This window comes from Moschus berezovskii, chromosome 27 (assembly GCF_049115385.1).
Source record: "Moschus berezovskii isolate FMDL1 chromosome 27, NW_MosBer_1.0, whole genome shotgun sequence".
Taxonomy (NCBI): Eukaryota; Metazoa; Chordata; class Mammalia; order Artiodactyla; family Moschidae; genus Moschus; species Moschus berezovskii.
This window is the reverse complement of record NC_142486.1, coordinates 33,734,659-33,747,054: the sequence shown is the minus strand read 5'-3', so window position 1 is coordinate 33,747,054 and position 12,396 is coordinate 33,734,659. Positions and strand designations below refer to the sequence as shown.

Genomic DNA, 12,396 nt, shown 5'->3' with positions numbered 1-12,396 from the left:
TATGGATGTGAAAATTGGACCGTAAAGAAGGCTGAATGCCAAAGAATTGATGCTTTTGAACTGTGGTATTGGAGAAGACTCTTGAGAGTCCCCTGGACTGCAAGGAGATCTAACCAGTCCATCCTAAAGGAAATCAATCTTGAATATTCATTGGAAGGACTGATGCTGAAGCTGAAGCTCCAATACTAGCCACCCAATGTGAAGAGCTGACTCACTGAAAAAGACCCTGATGCTGGTGAAGTTTGAAGGCAGGAGGAAAAGGGGACAACAGAGGATGAGATGGCTTGGATGGCATCACCGACTCAATGGACATGAATTTAGGCAAGCTCTGGGAGATGGTGAAGGACAGGAAAGCCTAGCATGTTGCAGTCCATGGTGTTGCAAAGAGTCGGACACAACAAAGGTACTGAGCAACAACAAATTAGCCATTTATCCCTACATATCAAATTAGAGAATTGTTCCTCAATTTTCTGATTGTGTCTTAAACTCAACTAAAGCAGATGAGAAGAAAAGTCTGGTTTCTCAGCTCATTTCCTACTACCTGATTTTTCAGAAGACTGATCTGTGTCCTTAAGATCCCGCCATTTACCAGAAGTGATAGACAAAGGGCTTTCCCTGAAAGAACACCACCAAGAAAAACGAACACAGTCACATTGTCTAATGGGAATTCTTAATGGAACCAATCACCCTGCCTCAGAGATGTTACCTTTAGGAAATGCAATTGATCTAATCTGTGTTGCAGTTGGGATTAATGGATCCTAGTTATTTTATATTACTTTCAGGTAAATCAAAGACTTTAATTACACCTAGAAGCACAGCAAGCTTCTCACATCACTGAGTGGGAAAAAAAAAATTGCAAGCCACCACCTTCCTCACCACCACAAAGTGTGAATTTGAACTGTTAGTCGGTTTATATTGTTCAGTTGAAAAGTCGATTCTTTTAAAGACAATAATATATCTGGAGGCTCATTTCCTCCAGACCATGTGTCTCAGGACTTAGTGATCTACTGTTTTCAGCTCCAAGGCTTCTGATTTTAAAGACTTTAAACTGCAATGATTGAGTGTGAAGCATAAGAGGCCCTGCCTGATTGGCCTTACTGAAGCAGAGGAGATATTGTTATAAAGGAGGTGCCCCAGTGGGGTTATACTCTTTGCTTCGTGTCAGCTACTCTGCTTTCTTCATTTGGACAAGTTCAAAGACCCAGTTCATCTGACCATCTGTTCAAAGAACACCCACCGAAGTCAAAACCTCCTTTGTCAACTTTTCCACGTAATCCCTTCTATTTGGTTCATTTGTTTTTTTTCCATGGAAACACTATAACGAACTTTTTGGCTGATCCGATATCATTCCCCCCATCTCCTACCCCAAGCTCATCACTTCCAAGTACTGCACAAGGCTTCCTTGACGATCTCTTTCTTCCCTCAAGGCCTTTTGCACCTGTTCCTCTACCTGGATGGCTCTTCCCTAGTTCATCACATGCTTGGCTCCTTCTCCTCCCTTATATGTCACCTTAAGTCTTATCTGTGTGAGCTAAAGGAGCCCCACATACCTCAAGTTACTCTCTGATGCCACCACCTTACTCAGATCCTTCACAGGGTTTATCCTAATGTAGAGCTGCTCTGTTTCCTTATTGGCTGAGTTTTTTTTTTTTAACACTGTGCAGGCCTTGACTGCAAGATTCTTCCTTGTTTACTGATGCATCTCCCATGCCCAGCACTGTGACTAACACAGAAACCATGCTTCATGAGTATTTATTTGTTGACTAATCTATTTAAAATTTCAACCCTGAAGAAGTTGATGACTCCAAAAAAAGCCAATGATTACTTACTGAATAATCCATTCAGAATTTCAACCCCAGAAAGGTTACTCATTGATAAAAATTTCTCCAAACCAAAATGCACCTTCATCATACATTTAGCAATCATATTTTTTAAAAATTATCTTTATCCAAAGCACTGAGCCGTGGGGATTTGCATCTTGTATAATAATAACTGAGGTTGGAATTTGGCAGGTGGGAGGAAAAGTATCCATTCGCTCCTCGGTTCAAGCGTCACCAACATTGTGTGTCACATTCTGCGCTTGTCACTAAGGACAGAGATTAATATGCCACGTTCCCTATATTTTGACAGCTAATGGCAGTGAAAGTGACAGCTGCTCAGTCATGTCCATCTCTTTCGCAACCCCATGGACTGTAGCTTCCTGTGTCCATGGAATTCTCCACCAAGAATACTGGAGTGGGTTGCCATCCCCTTCTCTCGGGGATCTTCCTGACCCAGAGATTGAACCCAGGTCTCCTGAATTGTGGGCAGATTCATTACTGTCAGAGCCACCAGAGAAGCTAATACTCCAGGGAAAACATGGATACACTTTAACCCACAAAAACAAGTGAGACAGATAAACAAGAGAGTGCTACAGACAGAATGTTTATGTTCCTCTTAAATTCCTATATTGAAACCCTGATCCACACTGAGATGCTACCCGGAGGTGGGACTTTGGGGAGGTAATTAGGCCATGAGGGTGGAACCCTCATAAATGGAAGCAATGCCCTGATGAGAAGAAGCGGGTAAGAAGACAGCCACGTGCAAACAAGAGGGTCCCCATCAGACACCAGACCTGCCGGCACCTCGAGCGTGGACTTTCCAGCCTCCAGAACTGTGAGGCTGTTATTTAAGCCACCCTGTCGTGGTAATTCATCACAGCAGCCTGAGTGAATTAAGGGACAGAGACAGAGGCAGGTACCGTGGAAGTAGGGACAAATAACCCAACTTGGGGAGGAAGTGCTTAAACTTGAAGGACAAGCAAGGATTCTCCAGGCGAAAGAAGGCAATCGCAAGATGCTCAGAAAAAAATAGATTTCCATCCAATTACAGGCTTTATCCTTTTGTGAATTCCCCACCAGGGTGGTATTTGTGTTTATGTTTGCATTACAAAGACTATAATCAGCATCTTGGACTCAGCCATGAAATTTTATGAGTCTCTAAAGGGTTTATAGATTAGGGAAAGCCCTTGGCCAGAGGCTCTGATTTAACTGTCAGTTTCTCTTCAATCATAATCAAAGAAGAAACAACTAAGATGTGATGCTGGCTTTGCTGCTGGTGACCAAGGAGACCCTCCAGGAGATCAGTTCCACCTGGTTCACATCAGAAAGTCACTTGGAAGGGAGATGTTGACCCCAATATGGAGAGAAGTTTTGAAAATACTGAGGACTGTGGATCTGGAAACTAGAAAAGAGGTGGAAGGTATGGTTTGGGGGAGGGAGCAACCAGAAAAGTACAAAAGAAATATTTATTTTAGGAAGGACTGAAGGGGAGGGTTGATTCACCATATGGTTAAGAATATGGCAGTGGAGTCAGATGGCCCAGTGCATGAGTCCTGTCTCTCTCAATTACTAGCTGCGTGGCTTTGAATGTGCTTCTTAGTCTTCCAGTAAACTCAGCTTTTATGGTATTTAAAGTGGGCAAAACCACGCGCCCCCCATTACCGTTGTTGGAATGAAATGAATGCAACCCAGTTGGTGTAGTTCTAGGCTTTTAAAAAAAATCTATTCTTATATAAATCTATTATAACAGAGTATGTTTTATTTACATTTCATTATTATTTTAGAGATACTGTTCTCTTGGTAGCTCTAATTTTCTTGAAGAGATCTCTAGTTTTCCTCATTCCATTGTTTTCCTCTGTTTCTTTGCACTGTTCACGTAGGAAGGCTTTCTTATCTCTCCTTGCTATTCTTAGGGACTCTGCATTCAGTTGGGTGTATCTTTCCCCTTCTCCCTTGCTTTTCGCTTCTCTTCCTCTGTCAGCTATCTGTGGGGTTGCAAAGAGTCAGACACGACTTAGCGAAGGAACAACAACAAGAGATACTGTTGTTCTCAGTGATACGGGCTATTGTAAAGGATTGGGCACGATCGGGCACGTTCAGCCCACCGCACCCCCGGACTCACTTGATCTTGACAAACTTCCGGCACGGCACGGTGTTCCTCACACACGTCTCGGTCAGCGGGTCAATGTCTTCCACGATGACAAAGGGGGCCTCCTCGAGGGTGACGATGCTCAGATGGTTGTCGTCCGGCTCACAGTCGGAGAAGGACTTGTACCTGGGCCACACGGCGTGCCTCAGGCTCAAGGTCTGGTTCTCCCACTTGCCCACCTGCAGCAAAAACACAGAGACACACTTGTGCTTTCCTGCACCACCGGCTTCTCGAAGGAGGAGTCCTCCCCCAGAAGAGGCAAGGGAGGAGAAGTCCACCATCCTCGGGGCTTTTCCATTACCTGCTCAATGCATGCATCTGTTATATGCTGAGAGAGATGGGGATAAAGGGGAAGCAGCCCCCATGCCCTGGACTCTCCCCAGACTGAGTAAATACAGGGGTGGAGACTAAGCACAGATGCTGTTGGAGCTCCCCAGCTGACTGTAATGTCCCCCCAGTGCTCAGGACCACTGATGTCATGAAAACAGCAAAGGGGCTTCCCTGGTGGTCCAGTGGTTAAGAATCTGCAGGCCAGGGTGGGAGACATGGATGGGTTCCATCCCTGATCCGGGACGATCCCACATACCATGGAGCAACTAAGCCCTGCCTGTGCTCTAGGGCCTGGGAGCTGCAACTATGGAAGCTTGTGCATGTCAGATGCTCAGCAACAAGAAAAGCCACGGCAGTGAGAAGCTTGAGCGCTGCAACTAGAAAGTAGGCCCCACTTGCTGCACCTAGAGAAAAGCCCGCACAGCAGTGAAGACCCAGCACGGCCAAAAATAGCCCAAAAGAAAAAAGAAAACAGCAGGGACTTTTCGAGTTAGAGAGGTCTGGACTTAAATCCCCAACTCTTGCCAGTTGCTAGCTGTACAACCCCAGGCAGGCTCTTAATCACGATGAGCATCTGTTTTCTCATCTGTAAATAGACACAATTCCACCTACTTTATAAGGATGTCATGGGAATGAAACAAGGCATTTTGAGAAAAGCCTACAGCCCGATGCCCGGCGGGTATTAGGGGCTGTGTAAACTCTTCCTGTAAGTACAGAAGAGAGACAGTGAGAGGGAGAGAAATTTAAAAAGTGCTAAGAAAGAGAAAAGAGGAAAAGGGAGAGGAAGACGAAGTCCAAGAGCGAAAGGGAGGGAGGTCTGGTGGGAGGATGAGAGCCTCCCTTCAAGCTCAAACGGGGTTCTATTTAAGTTGCAAATCAGGTGAACTTTTATCAACCAGGCACAGAGTGGAGACTTATGCTGCTTAGCAAACACTGAGACCTGTCAAAACAGAATCGATTGTGTTCCCTCCCTGCAGCAGCTGGCATCTTAGCAAAATCAAATTGAAGGCTGTATGTTTTGAACCTTAATTTTATTTGACAGCTTATTGGCACTCTTCACATACACACGGGGGGAAAGCTGCCCCCAGCTTCGCACTTTCTCCTTCCTACTCCTTCTCCCACATGCAGCTGCTTGACATCGCAGGTCAGCGCTTTATTTGTAGCATCAACCTCAAGGAAAAATACCTCATCTGAAGAGCTAAGTGCCAAGAGTCCAGGCTTGTCTCTGTTGATGTGACCCTCTCACCTCCCCTCCTGTAATGTAAGTGTCACCAGAAATGAATCTCAGGCCCTCAAAGAGAATTCAGACACGCTGGACACCAGGAGAGGTGATGGGGTGTCGGGAGAGAAGGCAATCAGTCTGTTCTCGGAGGTGACTTCAGCATCTGGACTCGAAAATGTTTGCTGCTTGTCGAGAAACATGCCACGCGGCCAATTACAAAACTGCCCAGCTTCACCAATACCTTCCTTTTTAAGTTACGAAAGGCGGTAGAGTAATTTGGACAAATAAACACGTTCGTCGCCTCATGCTGTGATGCGTAACACAGGATGGAGAGAAAGTGGAGCCCATCAAATCTGTCATTCATTCAACACAGATGTATTGAATGCCGGCTAGGTGCTGGCATGTGCCTGAGGACAATGAGGGATAAAACTGATCACTTCCTTCCAAGCCAACAAAAATAAACATGCAAATAGATGAAGAGATATTCAGGCTCTTCCTTTTGGAATATGTTACATCCATCCTTTTCTTTTCCATCTCTCTTAGAAAACTCAAATATAACCTTTAAGAGACTGGGTAGTTCAGTGGCCAAGACAATGGCTTTTGGAGTCAAAAGGAACTAAATGCTGATCCTGGCTTCACCCATTAGCTAAGGAGCCTTGGGAAAGTGGCTTAACCTTTCTGAGCTTCTCTTTACCTGTAGAATGTGGATGGACACAGCATATGCTTTCAGAACCATAGTGAGATTTGAATGAGCCAAAAATATACATGAAGCGCTTAGCACAGAATTTACTTAGCATGTAACGTACATGGCAGATACTATTATGCTATTATTGTGGTTGTGCTAAGTTGCTTCTGACTCTTTGTGACCCTCTAGACTATAGGCTTCTCTGTCTGTGGGATTCTCCAGGCAAGAATACTGGAGAGGGTTGCCATGCCCTCCTCCAGGGAACCTTCCTGACCTGGGGATTGAACCCGTGTCTCTTACATCCCCTGCACTGGCAGGCAGGTTCTTTACCACTAGCACCACCTGGAAAGTTAGCATGTAAGATATAGCTCAAAGATGACTTAATTTGCAAAGGCATTCCTGTGTTCCCTGGTAATATAGAACATTGCTCCCAGCTCCCCCATAGCATTTGATGCTATAATTATAACAATGTCACTTCTGAGCACTTCTATGTGCTAAGGAAATATGCCAATATTACCACTTTGTTTAATCCTCACAAATCCCACATGGTAAAGATTATTACTCCAACACCACAGTTCAGGGAACTAAAGCACAGAGAGGTTATGCAACCTGCCCAAACTTGCACAGCTTTTTAAGTGGTGAAATCAGAACTATACCATGGAATCATCTGAATCCAAAGGCATTTTCCCACTAGAGCTCCTAGTAATTGATCTGCAGTAATCATGTTATTGCTCCAAGATCCTCTCTTGTTGCAGAGGCAACTCCTAAAATCCCAAGGTAACACAAGTAGAAGTAAAGCCCGTTGAGCTAGCAGACTCTTCGGTGACGTCACTGACCGCATCACATACTCTTCCCTGTGGGAGGCAGGCAAAAGTTCCAGCCCAAGGCTGACTCACGGAGAGACAGGCTACAAAGGTTTATGAGTCCCCAGAATGCAGTAACTCCTGAAATCTTCTCTAAGTTCCTCCCTCCCCTCCCAACACATCTAAGTAAGAACCCATGGGTCAGCCAAGGAGGGTGGAAATATGCGGTGGGTGGTAAACTTGATCCGGAGCTGAAGCTGCTGTGTCAACATTGCCCTGGATCCTGAGAGCTTGCACCTCCTACTCGGAGTCTGATGGGTTCCTGTTCCAAACACCAAAAATCTCAACTCTTAAGATTTTTTCTACCAGATAGGGGAGAGACAGACAACCTTCACTTTCCCCTCCTATATTCCTATTTGCAAAAGGCTGTAACTGAGTCTGGGGTTTGTAGACAGGTTTAATAGAGATTCATTTACTCCGTAAATATTTACTGAGTGGCTTCTAGGTGCCAAGCACTGTGCTAGGCACCAAGGATATTGTAGTGCAAACAGCAATATTTTTACTTGCGTTGAATTTTTAGGCTAATTGGGAAGACACAGATGAGTCAAATAATCACACAAGAATATATACACACAAACTAGGAGGAAAAAAATAAAATATGGGTCTAAGATTGGAAAGAGGGAGAAAGAAATCCCCGAAGGCTTCCCCAAGGAGGTGGCACTTAAGCTGAGATTGGAAATCCAAGATGAAAGGATGAAGGGATGGAGCGGGGGCACTCCAGGCAGGCGGGTCCTGTTAAGGAGCTGAGATTTACCCTGAGAGTTAATCTAGTCTATTATCTGGAACAGAGAAAGAAGTGAGAAATCATGATGAATATGTGTCCAAACATAATCTGCCTGAAAGTGGAAGCTCTTTACTTCCTCCATTCATTTTTTTTCCTTTTTTTTTTAATGATGGAAAAATTTTAACTCATACAAAAGTAAAATAGTAGAATGGATCTCCATCTTCCCATTATCTAGCTTCATTCATGACCAAATCATGGCCAATCTTGTCTTATTTATACTCCCCAACCACTCCTCCCATATAATACTGAAGGAAATCCCAGACATCATAACATTTCATTTACAAATCCTTTATTTGATTGAAGCATCTAATTTCCATGTGCCTAACAATATTATACCTTCACAATCAATATGTTTGTGTCATTAGATGGTGACACCTCAGTTCTAGCAGGGATATGTATATATATTGGGTTGGCCAAAAGGTTCGTTCCGGTTTCTCCATAAGAAGGTATAGAAAACCTAAGAAACGTTTTGGCCAACCCAATATATTATATACATATATATATATATATATATATGCATATTAATTGGTTTTTACGTCTACAGCTTCTAACTCAGTGTCTGGCACAAAGAAGGACTTAAGGGATAGCTGGTGATGGAAGGAATGAACATACCACACTTGGCAGAGTCTGTAACATTAGATCATAATAGTTTGTATTGGTTAATCCCCAAATCCTAATTTCTTCTCTTTCTTCTTTGGTAAATTTGTTTCCTAAGTCTATGAGTCTATTTCTGCTTTGTAAATAAGTTCATTGGTATCATTTTCTTTCTAGATTGCACATATGAGTGATATGGTGTTTGTCTTTCTCTGATTTGCTTCACTTAGTATGATAAGATCTAGGTCCAGAGGTTAATAAGCACTGTTCTTAGCACTTGGGGCTTCCCTGGTGGCTCAGATGGTAAAGAATCTGCCTGTAATGCTGGAGACCTGGGTTCAATCCCTGGGTTGGGAAAATCCCCTGGAGAAGGGAATGGCTACCCTTTCCAGTATTCTTACCTGGAGAATTCCATAGACAAAGGAGTCTGGCGGGTTACAGTCCGCGGGGGTCGCAAAGAGTCAGACATGATTGAGAGACCAACACTTTCACTTTTTCACTTTTCATTTTTGCTGCTGCTGCTAAGTCACTTCAATCGTCTCCAACTCTGTGTGACCCCATAGACGGAAACCCACCAGGCTCCCCCGTCCCTGGGTTTCTCCAGGCAAGAACACTGGAGTGGGTCGCCATTTCCTTCTCCAATGTGTGAAAGTGAAAAGTGAAAGTGAAGTTGCTCAGTCGTGTCCGACCCTTAGCGACCCCACGGACTGCAGCCTACCAGGCTCCTCCATCCATGGGATTTTCCAGGCAAGAGTAGTGGAGTTTCACTCTTAGCACTGTTTTAATTCTTATAAACACCATATACACAAGAAAAAGGTGTGGCAAATAATTATTTTCTCTACCATGAATTTTTTTTTTGTACTTGAAAACAGTCCCAAAATTAACCCAAATAGGTTGTATGGGAGAAGAAAAAAAATCTTTACCTTCAAAATAAACTGAATTTTGGTGATAAACCTTTAAATGTTTTCAGAAAATAAACTGAAGTTTTGAGGACAAAGAAAAATAATTAACCTTTAATGGAGAAAAGTGATCTTGTTAAAAGAAGTATAGAAAGGGAAAATTAACTTTGCAATGATTTTTTTAATCCATTCTTATTAATAAAATTTAAATGCTGTGCTTTTAGAAACCTAATTGCTCTTCAGCTCCTAAAAGGAGCTGTTTAGTGAAAGGGCAGTGATTACTTATCAAAATGTTCAGCCAAGATTTTCTCAGAGAAAAGATAATTTCATCTCCAGAAACTTTCATAAGTTAGTATTCATCTCTTCATATCTGGGTAAATCCATGGAAGTGTCATCGAGGCTGCAAAAGGTTGGAAGAAATGAGGTTAATAGATATTTGTGACCCTCCTTTCAAAGAGGTGTGGCTGACTGTATCAGATCTATTCATGAAATGCTTTTTGTTGTTTAGTCATTAAATCCTGTTCAACTCTTTGTGACCCCATGGACTGCAGCACACCAGGCTTCCCCGTCCTTCACTCTCCCAGAAATTGCTCAAACTCATGTCCATTGAGTCAGTGATACCATCCAACCATCTCATCCTCTGTCACCCCTTCTCCTCCTGCCCTCCATCTTTCCCAGCATCAGGGTCTTTTTCAATGAATCATTTCGTTCATTTCCAATGAAATGCTTACAAGAGACAATTAAAATCACCTCACAACTGGTCTCTCCCAAGCCACCCTTAAAAACGTACACCTAAACACCAAAATCATAGATCTCTACTCAAACCCTTCCATGACACATACTGCGCACAGAATCAAACCGTCTCCTCTTATGTTAATGGGCCCCACAATATAGATTCCATCAACCCCAATACTCTCTCTCTCTATCACTTTTTCCATCTCTCTTTTGTACACCCTATACATGGTGGTGGTTTAGTTGCTAAGTCAAGTCTGACTCTTTGCGACCCCATGCACTATAGCCCGCCAGGCTCCTCTGACCATGGAACTTTCCAGGCAAGAATATTGAAGTGGGTTGCCATTCCCCTCTCCAGAGGATCTTCCAGACCCAGGAATTGAACTTGCGTCTCCTGCATTGCAGTTGGATTCCTGAACTGCAGGTGGATTCCTGCATTGCAGGTGGATTCTTTACCAACTGAGCTATGAGGGAAGAGCTCACACTCTATATAAACACTCACACTAAAACGTATACATGTTACATCTTCAAACACAGATACCCTAACACTTACACATACTCACACATGTATGTGGGTACAGATGACGTTGATCAACGTGGGGTTGAGGAGCACTGACTGTTGGTGCAGGCAGTGAGGACGTGGCCCTCCATACCCACGGTTCCTTTATATCTGCAGACTCAACCCCTGGGGATTGTGCAGTACTGCAGTAATTCACTACTGAAAAAATTCCTAGAAGCGGATCCACCCAGTTCAAATCCATGCTATTCAAGGGTCAACCATATATATATATATATATACATATATATATACACACACAACTCACCTCCACATACATGTACAATGACACAAACGCACATACCCGACACACATACCTCCACTCTCACATACAACACTAAGCCACAATGACGTGTACACTTTTCACTTCTCACCACACACACCCTGAATGACACCCGTACCCCTTATTTGCCTGCACTACCTCTTCTGCCTGAAACCCCTCTCCTTATCATCTCCACTGACTGAAATCCTGTCCATTCTGTCCTCTTCCAGCTTAAACACCACTGCTTCCCTGCAGCCTAGCTCTCCAGCCAGAGTGCGTTTTTGAACATTCTTTTTCCCTTGAAGTCTCTCGCATATTCATTCACTAGCTCAGTACATGCGCATCCGGGGCTTTGCACCATGGCAGGCCCTGCAGGAGGCTCTGGGGCTGCAGCTGAGACTAATTCAGACCTGGTTCTTGTCCTCAGACTTTCCTGTCTGTTGAGAAGAAGAGTTGGAGCACACTGGATCTCGTGAGATAACATCAGATCATGAATGCAATAACTCCCATGCTGGGGTGGGCACAGGATGCCACTGGAGCAGATTACATGCTGCTCTGCAAGGAAACCAAAGATGCTCCTACAGGAAGTGACTTCCAGCCTGAGCCAGAGCAGCAGAGTTGGTGCGTGGCTTGTTCTGGAGTTCCACCTTTGTTCTCAGGGTGAGAGAAGAGCGTAGCAGGAACGAGATGGGTACTGTAAGAAGACTTTTAATCGGGGGAGGGATAAAATCAGTATGATGTATTAGGACACTTCTTTTCAATGCAGTGCAGAGAAAGGGGTTGTGCCTAGAAGATTCTGAACGGAGTGACTGGTCAGGAGGCAGTTAACCTGGAGAAACCTGGTATAGTGCCATATCGAAGTGGGCGGCTGGCATGAACTGTCAGGATCCCAAATTGGTGGAATCAATACAACTTAGAGACCAACTGTATGACTGCTCGGGGGTGGGGAGCAAGGGCTCAGTTTGCCCTGAATTGTAGAATATCTGGCCCAACCAGACTTTCCTACCACCTGACCCACATCAGCTGTAGTACAGGGTTCACCACAGGCCAGTTCAATAAATATTTGCTGAACTGAACTTGATTCAGACTGTAGCACAGCATCAATTTTTACTTAGAATTCAAAGTTAAAAGAGGAAACTTGCCTGTTTACTCAGATCCTCTCCTTGGAGAGAAGACAATAGGGATTGCAAAATTAAAAATCAGAGAAGACATTTATTAAAACCGATGATGAAAGCAGAGTTCACATTGCCAGGGCTTCAGCTTGACTGGATCCAGTGAGCTCACTGGGTGATTTCATAACCAGGTGGGGGAAGAAGGCTTAAAGCTAACACTTCACATGTGCAAAAACACCAGAAGACATTTCACTCTGGGTAATAAGCAGTGATTTACTCCCAAGCTGGAGAAAATGTGAGGAATTAACTCTTCAGGAAGATGAATTTAAGGAGAAAAACAGAGCAAACAGGAGGCCAATTTCTCTCCACCTGAAATATAAAGTCTTCC

At 43.9% G+C, this 12,396-nt stretch overlaps 1 protein-coding gene across 1 annotated transcript in view; it reads right to left on the bottom strand.

Annotated features, from left to right (window-relative positions):
- GRIN2A (glutamate ionotropic receptor NMDA type subunit 2A) overlaps nt 1-12,396 on the bottom strand; it is a 433,921-nt gene that overhangs the window by 99,496 nt on the left and 322,029 nt on the right. Inside the window, exon 4 of the mRNA XM_055409472.2 lies at nt 3,943-4,148. Within this exon, the coding sequence (XP_055265447.2) occupies nt 3,943-4,148 (206 nt within the window). The remainder of the gene's footprint in view (nt 1-3,942; nt 4,149-12,396) is intronic.